Source organism: Melanerpes formicivorus, unplaced genomic scaffold (genome assembly GCF_026170545.1).
Source record: "Melanerpes formicivorus ecotype bairdi unplaced genomic scaffold, bMelFor1.0.p_v2 SCAF_14, whole genome shotgun sequence".
NCBI lineage: Eukaryota > Metazoa > Chordata > Aves > Piciformes > Picidae > Melanerpes > Melanerpes formicivorus.
In genome coordinates this window covers 11,084,448-11,097,241 of record NW_027142366.1, presented here as the reverse complement: position 1 = coordinate 11,097,241, position 12,794 = coordinate 11,084,448, and the positions used below count along the sequence as shown (strand labels likewise).

At 51.5% G+C, this 12,794-nt stretch overlaps 2 protein-coding genes across 23 annotated transcripts in view; one reads left to right on the top strand and one right to left on the bottom strand.

Moving 5' to 3' along the window:
* The window catches only part of MAPK8IP3 (mitogen-activated protein kinase 8 interacting protein 3), a 67,522-nt gene extending 59,158 nt beyond the window's left edge, over window positions 1-8,364 (top strand). For 16 of the 22 annotated variants that reach the window (XM_068146993.1, XM_068146985.1, XM_068147001.1 and 13 more), the window contains 7 exons: window positions 495-666; window positions 778-891; window positions 2,498-2,536; window positions 4,365-4,544; window positions 4,819-4,962; window positions 5,509-5,609; window positions 5,795-8,364. In XM_068146993.1, coding sequence (XP_068003094.1) covers window positions 495-666; window positions 778-891; window positions 2,498-2,536; window positions 4,365-4,544; window positions 4,819-4,962; window positions 5,509-5,609; window positions 5,795-5,827 — 783 coding nt within the window. In that variant the 3' untranslated portion in view covers window positions 5,828-8,364. Of the gene's footprint in view, window positions 1-494; window positions 667-777; window positions 892-2,497; window positions 2,537-4,364; window positions 4,545-4,818; window positions 4,963-5,508 lie in introns of all 22 variants that reach the window. The other 6 variants (XM_068146987.1, XM_068146986.1, XM_068146982.1 and 3 more) reach the window with 4 other exon arrangements.
* Window positions 8,365-9,284: 920 nt separating this feature from the next.
* Window positions 9,285-11,372, bottom strand: MRPS34 (mitochondrial ribosomal protein S34). Its single transcript, XM_068147004.1, has 3 exons — window positions 10,929-11,372; window positions 10,780-10,822; window positions 9,285-9,971 (listed from the first exon to the last, which is right to left on the bottom strand). Exons 1-3 carry the CDS (start codon window positions 11,244-11,246, stop codon window positions 9,709-9,711), a joined length of 624 nt encoding a protein of 207 aa, XP_068003105.1. The 5' UTR covers window positions 11,247-11,372; the 3' UTR covers window positions 9,285-9,708.
* Window positions 11,373-12,794: the final 1,422 nt, after the last annotated feature.

Below are 12,794 nucleotides of genomic sequence, written 5' to 3'. Positions count from 1 at the left end.
TAGCAAGGCAGAGTGATCCCCCTTGCCTCAGAATAAAAAAGGTCATTTAGAGCCTTCTGGTTGAAATTCAATACAGTGGTGTTGGTACAAACATCTTTGGCAGTGCTTGGATTAATTCTGACCAAATGGGGAGTTGCTGAATCTGAATTTCACATCAATGAGCCAAGGCAGTTTGACCTTTGGAATTTGTGCTAGAGTTGTGTATTGTCCTTTTCTGCCAAGCATGTTGAGTGCTCTTGACTTCTAAATGCTCCTGCTGCTGAAGTGGACTTAAAGACCGTAATGTCTGCAGAGCTGCTGTACAGCTCATCAGGTCAAGCAGAGAGTTTTCCCTGTGCTGTAGTGAACTTCTGAGGCCAGCTGGCATTAACAGATTTCCTCCCAAGAGCTTTGAAACCCAAGCAAGTGGTCTCAGCTGAGGAAAATGGGATATGTGTGTAGATGATTGCAAACCCTTTGTGAGCCTGCACTGGTGCACCTGTCTGCTATTTCAGAAATCCTTTGATGCCCACCCTCGGCGGGAGAGTCAGGTGCGGCAGCTGGCGTGGATCGGAGATGGAGTTTGGGTTTCCATCCGCCTGGACTCCACGCTGAGGCTTTACCACGCCCACAGCCACCAGCATCTGCAAGACGTCGACATTGAGCCTTACGTCAGCAAGATGCTAGGTGAGGCAGCAGGGACAGTCAGGAAATTACTGAGGTCAGAGAGAAAACAAAATGCATGAGCAGACCTCGCCCAGAGGTGTTCCTGACCCTGTTCTTCCGCCCGCTCGGCAGGCACCGGGAAGCTGGGCTTCTCCTTCGTGCGGATCACAGCCCTGCTCATCGCTGGCAACCGCCTCTGGGTGGGCACAGGCAACGGCGTTGTCATCTCCATCCCACTGACTGAGAGTAAGTCACCTCTATTGGAGATACTTCTGTGTGCCCTCCAGACAAGAGGAGTGCTTTTGCATGTTACCTGTGCAGCACTGCAGGTGGCTCTGGTGGGCTCATGCTTTCCAGGCTCTGCGCTTGAAACACCTTTGAGCCATAGCAGTGTTGGCAGAGAAGAGCCCTGAGCATAAGCAACCCTGAACTTGGTTTAACTCTTCCCTACTAAGCAATTAAGTATTCAGCTGAAGTGATTGAACATGTTTAAAATAAAGTAGGTATTTATTACTGTCCCTTTCAGTTCAGTGGAAGCCATTTCCTTCTCTACCATCTGGGGCTATGAACTACAGCACAGGAGGTTCCACCTCAACATGAGGAGGAACTTCTTCACTATGAGGGTCACAGAGCACTGGAACAGGCTGCCCAGGGAGGTTGTGGAGTCTCCTCTGGAGACTTTCCAGACCATCTGGATGTGTTCCTGTATGGCCTGTGCTAGATTCTATGGTCCTGCTCTGGCAGGGGAGTTGGACTCAATGACCTTCAGAGGTCCCTTCCAACCCCTAACATCCTGTGATCCTGTGATTTCTACCATGCCTAGAATCTTTCTTTTTGAGCATGACCTTGACAGAGCAGACTGATGTGTATTGATTCTGTAGCTGCTTGAAAGCAGGAGAAACAAAGCTTTGGGAATTGCAGTAAATCTGCAAAAGCAGGCCATGGGATGAGAAGTCACCAGGCAGATCTCCCTGGAAATTTTGTTTTGGCCTACACATCTAAACACATCCACAGCAGCGTTTTCCAGAAGCTAACCTTAGGAAAGGTTTCACTTACTCATTACAACTCAGATTTCTATCAGTCAAATAGAAATCAGGATCCTGTCCCAAACCTGACCTTGTGAGAAGACTCAGCAGTAGTAGTTAATAGATGCATCTCTGGAAGTTCAGTTGAAGTTCCTTAGTATTCCAGTTCTGTACCTGCCAGTCAGCGTCTAATTCTGCAGGTCTGTTCCAGGTTATAGTGGGAGAGCAGGATTTGAGGCTGACTGCACTTGCTTTCAGCAGAAATGCTCACCAGTGCTAGCACGAAATCTGAGAAGCAAATGGCTGTTGTGTAAGAGGAGCGAACCTGTGGTAATCCTCCTGGAAGTCAGGACTGAGATGGTCTCCACTTAGGCTGCTGGAGCTGGATGTGCCTGGGGCTGGCAGCAGGAAGCCAGCAACACAGTGGTCTTTGCACACTGCATCTTGGTCTCATTTCTGAATCTCTGTTTTAAAGCTCATTCTTTCTTGGGGCTGCTCTTCCAGTTAAGCTTGCTCTCTGCTGTAAACCAGTGTTTCTGTAAAAATGTGGTAAGCAGTGAGGTCTCACCCAGAACATCAGCAGTGGATCCTTGTGACTGTGGTCCCTCTCCCATCTCCGATTTGTTCTTGTAAGATCAGAGCGAAGTGAGCAAGGGCAGTGTTGGTATAAACTGATCTGAGCCTGTAGCTGCTGTTGCAGTTTCTCTAGGTTTTATACATTTTTGTTGCTCCCTGAATTTTCTCCCAGTAATCACCTTTTTCTTCTCTCCCATCCTGCCTTTCTCTCCCTGTGCCCCTCTGTGTCCCCACTCCTTGCCTGTGCCTAGCTGTAGTCCTTCACCGAGGCCAACTCCTTGGGCTCCGGGGTAAGTCCACTGCCTCCTTCCTTAAGCTTCCACTCCTTGTGACCCATTCACCTTTGCAGTCGCTTTCCCACCCCTCCATTCTGCCATTCAGCTTTCTCCATCCATTTTTACTCACTCTCTCACTTTAAGCTGCATCTGAGAAAAGCAACCAGAGGCTTTGCTGTGGTTAACATTTCATCCATCTTGTTGGCTGTCCCTCGGGTTTTGTGTGGCAAGAGTACTTTATTCTCCAGCCCCTCAATGTCCTTCTTGGGGTGAGGGGCCCAAAACTGAACCCAGTGCTCAAGGAATGGCCTCACCAGTGCCAGGAGGCAGGATCACTGCTCTGGTCCTGCTGGCCACACTAGTGCTGATCCAGGACAGGATTCTGATGGCCTCCATTCCCTACCTCCCACTGATAGGGCAGACTGACAGCCCTTGCTAGCCACCCATCCCTCAAACAATGGTGTGCTACCCTTGGGCTGATTTCCAGCCAGCCTGGGTTTGTGTCCTTCCCTCTTCTAATCCAGTTTCAAGCTCTTTCCATGAGCCCTGCTAGCTCCTGCACTGGCCTGGTGTCCTGTAAAGCAGCCCATGGTTAAGAGAACCCAAAGTCCTGCTGGAGACACCAGGCTCAGAGCCTGTTGGTTCTCCCTGTTTATTCACTCATCACTCCCTGCAGCTTGGGGGACAGAGGAGAACACTGTGCTCCTGATCCCTTAACCACTTGTCCCAAGGCCCTGAAGACTCTTTATTGCCCTTAGACTTCTTGTTGCTCCTTCATCACTGCCCACCTGAAAGAGCAGCAGTGGATGGTAGTCTGAGGGCTCATCTTGGGCATCTTCTGCCTGCACACATTGGTTTTCATTCTTCTATTGAAATATTTGTACTTCTCTTGCCACTCTGGCTTAAGACTGATAGTTGAAAGTCTCCTTTGTCCAGCTCACATGAGAACTGAAATCCAGCCCAAGGCAAATTATTGAACTGCAGATGATTGAGCAAGCAATTCAGTTTTCTCCCTGGAAGTGAAAGCCTTCTGATTTCAGCACTTCTGCTTTACTGGTGGGAGTGCATACAGAAGAAAAGGATCTCCTGTCCTGAGCTCTAGCCTCCATTCCTTGGTCAGTGGAAGCACACACGTTCTCAGAGCCTGGACAGAAGGATGCTGGCCCCTGAGCCTGCCTTGGGAGCTGTGGATGATGAACATCTTTCAGATGTACATTGCTTGAGGAGCTGATCTGGTGTTGTGGTTTAATCAAGGACTAAGAAGGGACCTCACTCCACTGCTGTTTCCTGGGCTGACAGGCTTTCACCAGACCCAGAGAGTGCTTTCAGCAGCCTGTGTGCTCATGGATTGGCATGAGCTGAGCAAAGGACTTCACATGGAAATTGAGAAGCAATTCTCCTTCAGGTGCCCTTAACATCTCTTGGATGCAATGGACACCTTGGGATAACCTGCCAGGTACAGAAGACCAAGGTTGATCCTGGAACTGTAGGTCATTTTGGGAGACTGGACAAGATTGCCACTGGTGAAGAGACCTTCACTGGGACACCTTAGAAACCTTTGTCTAGCTTGCCCTAGGGTTGTTCTTGCCCAGCCCCCCCCGGGCTGTGTGCCTCAGTAGCAGACCAATATGAATCGGTAAGAAAATGCCATTTGTTACCATGAGTGCCTTGCCAGCAGCCTAAGAGAGAGGGACTGTGTGTTGTCACATCCTGTACACTAGGCCTTCAAAGAGACCTCTGCCTTTAAAGGTTTTCCTCCAGCCTTGTGAGTTTTCTCTTTGTGTTCCTTCAGTAAATGGGACTCAAAGCCATCACTGACAATATTCCTCCTCCCTGTCCCCAGCCAACAAGACCTCACCAACCTCCGGGGAGGGCAGCCGCTCGGGGGGAGTCATCCACGTGTATGGTGATGACAACAGTGACAAATCTGCCAGCAGCTTCATTCCCTACTGCTCCATGGCTCAGGCACAGCTCTGTTTCCACGGCCACCGGGATGCTGTCAAGTTCTTTGTCTCTGTGCCTGGTAAGGATGAGCAGAGACCTTCCTTTTGAGGGCCTTGTCCCACTGTTCTGTGGCAGGAGCTTGAGCTGACCTGCAGCAGGTGGCTGCCCAAGCTGTTTCTAATGCTTGCAGATCACTGTGGCTACAACCTCAGCAGTTTAAATTGCAGTGGCCTCCAGATTTCACCAGCAGAAGGAACTGGCCTGCTCGGTTGTGGTGGGGTGTGTGAGGTGTGTGTGTATTAACTGCATGGGGGTTGAGCAGAGGCACTGACTGCACCTCTGTCCTCTCCTAGGCAATGTCCTAGCAACCCTTAATGGGAGTGTGTTGGACAGCCCTTCGGAGAACCCCAGCACAGCAGCTACAGAGGTGGAGAAGCAGAAGCTGAAGAACGTCCTGGTGCTGAGTGGGGGAGAAGGCTACATCGATTTCCGGATCGGTGAGCACCTGTGCTGGGAGGCATCTGCAGTGGGAAGGGCTGCAGGGCTGTGGTCACAGAGAGCAGGATTGCTGCCTCTGGAGCAAAATCTGAACAGTGCTGCTCAATTTCTTCTGCCTTTGGCTGTAAGGGCAGGCAGCAGCATTTTGTTTGTGCAGCACAAGGCTGCCACACCCTGCCCTGCCTATGCCTGCAGTGCCACGTGCCCCTGTCAATGGCCCTGCAACGAGCAACCACATCTGTGCCACTGGCTGCAAGCATTGCTGCCCCACTGTCACTTGTGCTGCTCCAGGGCCCCCTGTGTTGTGAACAGTGGATTCCCCAAAAGGAATGGTGGCTTTCCCTTCTGCTGGAGATGGTGTGTTCCATCCATGCAGTCCTGCCTCAGAGAAGCACCGTGCTGCTGTTAAGTGTTCTCCAGGCATAGAGGAAGGGCTCAGCTCATGCTGCTGTCAGGCTGCCAAGACCACAGCAGTGATTTTGGTGTCTTTGGAGCAGTGCCATTTGGGATACTTTTTTTTTTAACTTTGTGTTTTCTCTCTTCAGGGGATGGAGAAGATGATGAGACAGAGGAGAATGCAGGAGACACCACCCAGGTGAAGCCAGTACTTTCCAAGGCTGAAAGGAGCCACATTATTGTGTGGCAGGTATCGTACATCCCCGAGTGAGAATCTCTCCTTCCCCGCCAATGTAAGTGTCCCTCCTCCCGCCCGAATGCCAAGATGTACATACAGAACACCTGCCTTGTACCTACTGCTGGAAAACCACCCCCAAACAACTGCAACAGCTCCTGCCTTGGACTGTGACCCCATTCTAACCTCTACACTTGCAGCTTTCACCTCGGGCCCGTGCGCTTCCTGCGTGATTGGATTCGTGTTCTGCTCTGGAGCTGGCATCTACACGGAGAGAAATGGCAGTGCGTCGAGGAAGTGAAGCTTGGAGCTAGAGCTGTGCAGCACATTGCCCAGCACTCAGGAGCTGGCAGCTGGATGGGTGGTGGCTCAGGTTCTCTGGCAGGTTGCCTCACTCCCACCTGCATGAGAAGAAGTACATCCCCTGGGCATTCCCTGCCAAAGCAGCAGTGGTGAATCACGACTTCTACAGCACCCTAGCAGAAATCTTTTCTAGTTCACCAGTGGACTCTCCAACTTAACCACCCTTAAGCACAGAATAACATCTCACAGACTGAGAGCAGCCATGAGTGTCGGGGCTTGGGGCAGTACTTCTGCTGTCTGGCTGGAGAAGGCAGCAGTGCCATTGCTGTGGGGAGCACATCCTCTGTACGTGCAGTTGGGAAGTCTCCCCCCTCTGCTGCTGCTGTTGTCTCAGCAGTCATGTGCTGGGTGACTGTGTGTCCAGAGAGGATTGTTAGGTACCAAAGGCCAAAGGGCCTTTAGAAGCAGGGGTAGCAAAGGGGTACTGGAACCTTGCTTTCTCAAGAGCAGAAAAGGCAGTGATACTTCTAACTCCTCCTTCCACAGTGCTCAGCAGAAAACAACCCTTGAGTTCATTGTGAAAGGTTCAGGAGAGAGCCATCTCTGCACAGCATTTGTTGGCTTTGCAGACAGGTGGGGGCACGTGACATTGGTCTGCTGTCAGCTCTGCATTTGCACACAGAGTTTACCTTGACTCCTGAGGCTGTGTCCCCAGGCTGGGAGCTGCTGAAGGAGATGGCTGCTTTCCTGTGGCAGTGTGCAGGTGCCAAGGTATAGAATGTCTGTGTCCCGCCTGAGGTCACAGAGGCACTAAGGCCAGATGTCCAGCCTTTTACCCAACATCATGAGCACTGACTTAGTTACTAGGTAGCATAGAGGTGGAAATTTCTAACTCCTAGAAAGAACTGACAGCTCCCTAGAGAAATTCTGGCAGCCCTTCTTGTGTAAGCAGTGCTGACACTGTAAATGTGTGTGCTGCCTAATAGAAAAGCAGCAAAAAAACAGAGCCAGGGAGAGCAGTTCTGAGCTCCAGATGCAGAAGCAATGGTTCTACCTCCCTTTCTGACAGTGCAAACAGTCTTATCTCCACAAGGACAAGTTCCATTTCTTTTGAACACTCCCTCCTGGATGTTCAGGACTAGAGCAAGCAGCAGTTGTTGGCACTTAATTTGGAAGCTCCTGGTGGTCATGTTGTTTCTTCCCTGAGTTATGCAGCACTCCAGGGTTCACAGGGATGCCCTTGTGTCAGTGTAGTGGTGTTGTGAAGACAGCTGGGGGAAGCCTCCATCTTCTGGGAAGCTCCCACCTGTGCTTATTGCCAGGGGCCAGGCTGCCCCAGGGCTTGTGGTCTAAAGCTGCTCATGTACCACAGGGATGCAGGATTCCCAGGGGAAGCTCTAACATCTGTCCTGGTGCAGCAGCACTGCACTTTTTGGATCCACAGCTGAGAAAAGGCTGAGGCTTACGTTTCCCCTGCAAGGAGGCAAGAGGACATCTGGAGAACAGAGGCCTCAGCCACCCAAGTATAGAGCTGTGGGTGTGCCTGTGCTGCCCATGAGTGGTGCTGGTGACCTGCACCCACACCACTCTTTGCCAAGGTAGGGAATCAGCTAGATGGTGTCCTCCGGCCACTGGCACACTGGGCTCTATGGCTGGCATTTGGCTAAGGGATGCTTGGAGCTGCCACCTGCACATGGGGTGACCTTTCACCAGGGACATTTCACAGGGCACTGCTGACCATGCCAGCCTTCTCATTCACGTTCTCAAAATGCTTTCTGCTGGGAAGAGCTCTTTGGATCACACCACCATCAGAGTTAACATCAACATTTACACCACAGATTCCACAGACCTAACAGTTCATCATTTAGGGCCAAGTAAGCTTCATCATTTGAGCTAACTGAAGGAAACAAAGAAAAGAAAATCAGGCCCAGTTTCTCAGCTCTATCAACTCTCCCTTAGGAAAATCCAGAATTGCAATGTTCTTACCTCTTACCCTTTGCTCTGTATCTGATTTTAGCAGTTGAAGTGACAGTACTGTCTCCTGTCACCACCTGGGCCCTGGCAACATAAGGAAACCAGTCTTGGGTCTCTACCAACAGGTTCCTTTCCAGCTCAGTGCATGTTTTCCTCCAAGAGAAGCACATGCCCAAGAGGGGCAGCTACAGCTATGTAGAACCACCCTCTGCTGTCAGCTCCTGTGGGTGTCTGTGGCTGCTGGGCAGCATGGTGAGAACTGACTGGCTTCAACACACTTCCCTGTCATATCTCCACTGTGATGTATGTAAAGTATCTTGTATGTTACAAAAGGATTTTAAAAAGTGTCTTAAGGCCTGTAAACTCCGCTCTTTAGTCTGAAGATGGCATTCTGTAAAGAGACTGCTGTATGAATATGTTCCCATGCTTTGTCCCCTATGCTATCGAACAACAAACCATATCTGTTCTGTATGTAATAAATGTGTTAACATCAGCTGGGCAGCTTCTTCCTGCAGGGGCACTGGGATTCCTGCTCAGTCCGTGGGAGCAGTGAGAATGGCAACTCAGGTGTTGATCATTGGGCAGTGTAGTGGCAAAGAAAGGAGAGGCTCCCTGGGTGACAGCAGAAGGGGCTGGCCCTGCAAGCCACAGTGCAATCTGTAGCTTCTCACATCAGAAGTAAAAGGTGACAGGGACACACGTTCAGCTGCTGGCTCGCTGCAGCTGTCCTGGTGTCCCCTTCAGGTGAGCTGCCAGGGTTAATGCATCAGGCTCAGCTTTTGGTACACAGTTTGTCCCACATCGACACAGGGTGAAACCTGGTCTTGTCTGGGGCTGTTGGTGGACTTGGTTACCAGTACTTCACCTGAGAAACCACCCCTTGACCTCAGTCTGTGTGCTGATCCAGTAGCACCAGAGTTATGATAAGAACAGTAAGGCCCCAGCTGACCCCAGCAGAAGCAATGGACCAGAACAAGTCTTGTGCCCTCTCATCCACAAGCACACTAGGTCCTCCCAACAGCTCACACAGCAGCAAAATCCACAGCCACCACAAGAGAAAATGAAAGGCTAAGAACTCCACTAAGGAGCTGCATGTTTATCATGTTCACCACAGCATGCTGCACTGGAGGAGGTGGTTGTTTACCTTTGGCTTCAAACAGCAAGAGCCAGCCCTGTATAATTTGTATCACCAGAATCAAAATGTCTCCTATCTCCTGCCAGCCATCTCTGTGAGATGGCTTTGGATAGGCTGAGACAAGTTGTGTTCAACCCATGTTTTCCATTGTCCTGACATGTAAGTAACTGAGGTGAATCTGCAGCAGTTGTGCCTGTATTTGCTAAGCTAATGACGCTGCATTTGGACCTCATGGTGATCTCTGTGCACTGGAAAAAAGAGCCAAGTTTTCTTCAAACTGTGCTGCAGAAATAAGATGATGTTTATTGTCACTCCACATATCTCTGCAAAACGATGTGGTGTTCTCAGTCAGTTTTCTGTGATTCATGTAGGATGCAAATTACCTGGAAAATGCTCTTTAAAAACGTCGTTTTCAGGCCCTGAAGGAAACTCTGCTCCAAAGAACTGTAGCTGGATGACTGGAGCTGTGCATTCAGAGACTAGGCAGGGAAACAAGAAGGTTCCTCTGCTGCCTCAGTTACAGAAAAAAAGCCCTGAACACCTCTCCTTTCAGAGGTGACTACACCTCTCCTTTCAGAGGTGACTGTTCAGGGCTGGGGAGGAAGCCATGAAACCTGGCTGCAGCACACCACAGTGGACATGGGGGGCTTCTGTAAGATGCTGTGCTTCTAACAGAGCACAGGGGAAGCTCAGGACAAGTATTTATACTGGTGTGTCTACAGCTCTTCTCTTTGGACCCATGATCTTCTCCAGATCAATCATTGGCTCCTCTGTGATGGGTTTTCCCTCTTTCTGCCACTGTGCAAGGATCATGGCTCGGAGCAGAGGTGGGTATGGAAGGTACCGAATGGTCTCCTCCGGCACGGGGGTGAATTTCTTGAAGGCCTCCTCCTCGTGCTTGGGCACCATCCGCCAGTCGTGGTACATGGCCTTCTCAATCTCTTGCACTTCTTCTGTGGTTTTGCCTGAGAAAAGATGATGAACACCAGGGGACAAGGCTATGACAGCAACTTCCCTCCAGGACATGCAGCAATGTATCAAAAATGCTACACTCTGCAGCACAGGAAGTTTCCAGAAGTTCAGACAGTATCTGCCCTGCAGTGCTAGGGGATCCCACTGCTGGCCTTGCAAAGCAAAAGAGAAACAAGCTGAAAGAACTCCAGGCAGGTTGTTCTGCTTCCACAGCTGCCTCCCTCTCTCAAACTGTCACTTTGTCTCTCTTGGGTTCATTTTCTGTAGCTAATTTCTCTGATAAAAGTTGGGAGGGATATTTAATGTTAAAAATACATTAAGTTTTCTCATTCAAAACTTTTGAATGAGAAACGTTCAAGAAACACAAGTGACAATGCTGTGCCCAACGTAAAGCAGCTTTTGAAAGGGAAAATCGTCACTCTGTTAACTTAAAACTCCCAGTGACAAAGTTTACTTGCCATCACTCTTGTTTGCCTGGGGATTCTACCTGGAACACTCTCGTGTTGCCTCAATCCTTGCTGTCCTGGTCTGAGAGCAGTCTCTCCTCCCATCCACCTCTCTGCCACCTGCCGGCTTTCCCCATCAGCCTAGGCTGGCTCTCCCACAACGCTCCTTAAAAACGCATTCTATGAGGACTAGATCCCGGCATTCGCCACTACAACATGGAGAACTTATTTTCTCATTAGCAGGACTAAGATGAGCAAATTTCACAAGGGGAAGGCTGCGGTTTTCCTGCAGTTCTCCCAGGTTCCCGCGCATGTTGCCCCCGCGCAGGCTGTCTCCAAACCTCTCTGGCTTTACCTCTGAAGGTCAGGTATCCCCAGGCTTTTCCATGATCCATGTTCTGCAAAGAGAACAATAACCTGCTGAGGGCAGCGGCCCCTGAGGCGGCGGCGGGCAGCGGCCGCCTGCGCAGCCGGAGCCGGCGCCCCGCGGCCCCTCAGGCTCACCTCGGCCGTGTAGTCCACGTTCACCTTGGTGATGACCCAGTAGCAGGGCTCGTCGTACGCCCACAGCCAGGACTTGCGGGTGACGATGCGCCCCACGCCGAAGCGCGGCAGGCGGCAGAGCAGCGAGAAGAGCCGGTTCTCGTTCCGCACGTCCTCCCAGGCCCGCACCGGCAGCCGCTTCTGCGTCAGGGGCCGCCGCATGGTCTCGTAGTCCAGGGCGAAGCGCTGCGAGTCCCGCGGGCGGTTCTTCAGCGCCCAGTACTCGCGGATCTTCTTGGCCATAGCGGCGATGGGCCGGTGCAGCTTCTTGCGGACCATGGCGCCGGTCGACGGCGCCGAGCGCGCCTCCGGGAGTCTGCCGGGAGTGCCGCCGGGAGTGCCGCCGGGACCGCCGCCGCGACCCCGCCGCTCCGCCGCTGCTTCCCGTGGCGGCCGGAAGCCGGCCCGCCCGGCGGAACGTTGGTGCCGCAGCGGAACGCTGGTGCTGCGGATCGGCTGCCCGGACGGTCCCCACTGCAACAGCCGAAACTGCTCCGAGCTCCTCCGGGGCCGCTTCGCAGCCGGCTCCGACCCTTCCGAGGGCCGGTTGCTCTCCAAACAGCTGCGGCAGGCAGCAGCCCAAAGCGCAGGGTAGACAAGGACAGCCGCCCGGAGGTGCCGGTAGAGCCCCGTTGTTAACCGTGCGGTGCGAACCACGGCCCCGGGCTTTCGGAAGCCCAGCCCGGCAATGCCCCGAAGCTTTAACGCGCTTGGGCAGCCCCTTTGGACCAGCTCGCTGCGGCTGAGATGGATCTCGGAAACTGAACGCCCGGGATAGGGAAAATCTGCCTAGCCAGGTGTCACCTATTTCAGAGCCTGGAGAAGGGAACTTTCAAAGCCAGAGAGTAAATCCCTTCGGTAGGTTTTAGGAAGGTAAGGCAACGTTGAAAGTCTGCCCGAGGCTGGAGTCAGGAGTTGATCTGAACCAGGAGTAAAAGCAAGGTCTCATAATAGGTTTCCTGGGACAAGACAACTTCCCCTGGCAGAACTATTTGGGCTGAGAGTACCAGCACGACACAGCCACGGGCAGAGACTGCTGCCTGCAGCGTGGGCTGGAGTGGGGAACTGACTGGTGCTGGCTGTGTTAGCCTCTGGCTTCTACTAAGAGCTGGTGAATTAAACCTGCCAGGAGAAAGGGTGGGCTTTTCCACACCCCTATCTTGTACAGAAGGAAACACTTCCATCTCAGTGTTGCTGCAGGGCATTCAGGCACTTACAGACTGGTTTTGTCAGCAGCCAAGATCAATATGGGGAGGAAAAGTAGGGGGCAGTGTGTTACCAAAACAAATAAAACACCCATTTAAAATGGGATATTTTCTCCTAATATGGTGCATCTCTCTTGAAAAAGGACAGGGGTATTGTAAGAAGGAGGATATATCTGATTGACAAATGCTAATTTAGAATAAGATACTTGACCTAAATCCACCCAAATTTGGGAGAAAAAGCAGAACAATCACACAGAGCAGTGGCAGAGTGGGTAGCATGTATCTAGGGCTATGCAGCACAAGTATCAAGCTTGTGCCCTTTAAGGAACTTGCATTCAAGTTTCTGTGAGGGCACAGAGCAGAAGCTGACACAAAAATGCTTAGAAAAATGTTAAATTGACTTCATCAGACACACAGAAGTGCAACACCAAACACTGCAAGCCATCGGGAAAAGTTGGCTAGAGACAGCATCTCCTGGCTGCTAGAGTAGAAGACTGAGGGCAAGCTATGGTCTGAAAGCTATCACCTCCTAATTTGCTCTAATGGGGGTCACAAGTGCAGGTCACAAATGTCTTCTGATATCCAGACACTCTGAAGATCCAGAATCCTGATGGCAAGCTAT

What these genes read in the sequence shown, in the direction of transcription:
- MRPS34 (XM_068147004.1), bottom strand. Translation starts at nt 11,246, where the DNA reads ATGGTCCGCAAGAAGCTGCACCGGCCCATCGCCGCTATGGCCAAGAAG. An exon ending in ACGTGGACTACACGGCCGAG is followed by an intron (nt 10,823 to 10,928) that starts GTGAGCCTGAGG and finishes TTCTCTTTGCAG; the next exon opens with AACATGGATCATGGAAAAGC. An exon ending in GGGATACCTGACCTTCAGAG is followed by an intron (nt 9,972 to 10,779) that starts GTAAAGCCAGAG and finishes ATCTTTTCTCAG; the next exon opens with GCAAAACCACAGAAGAAGTG.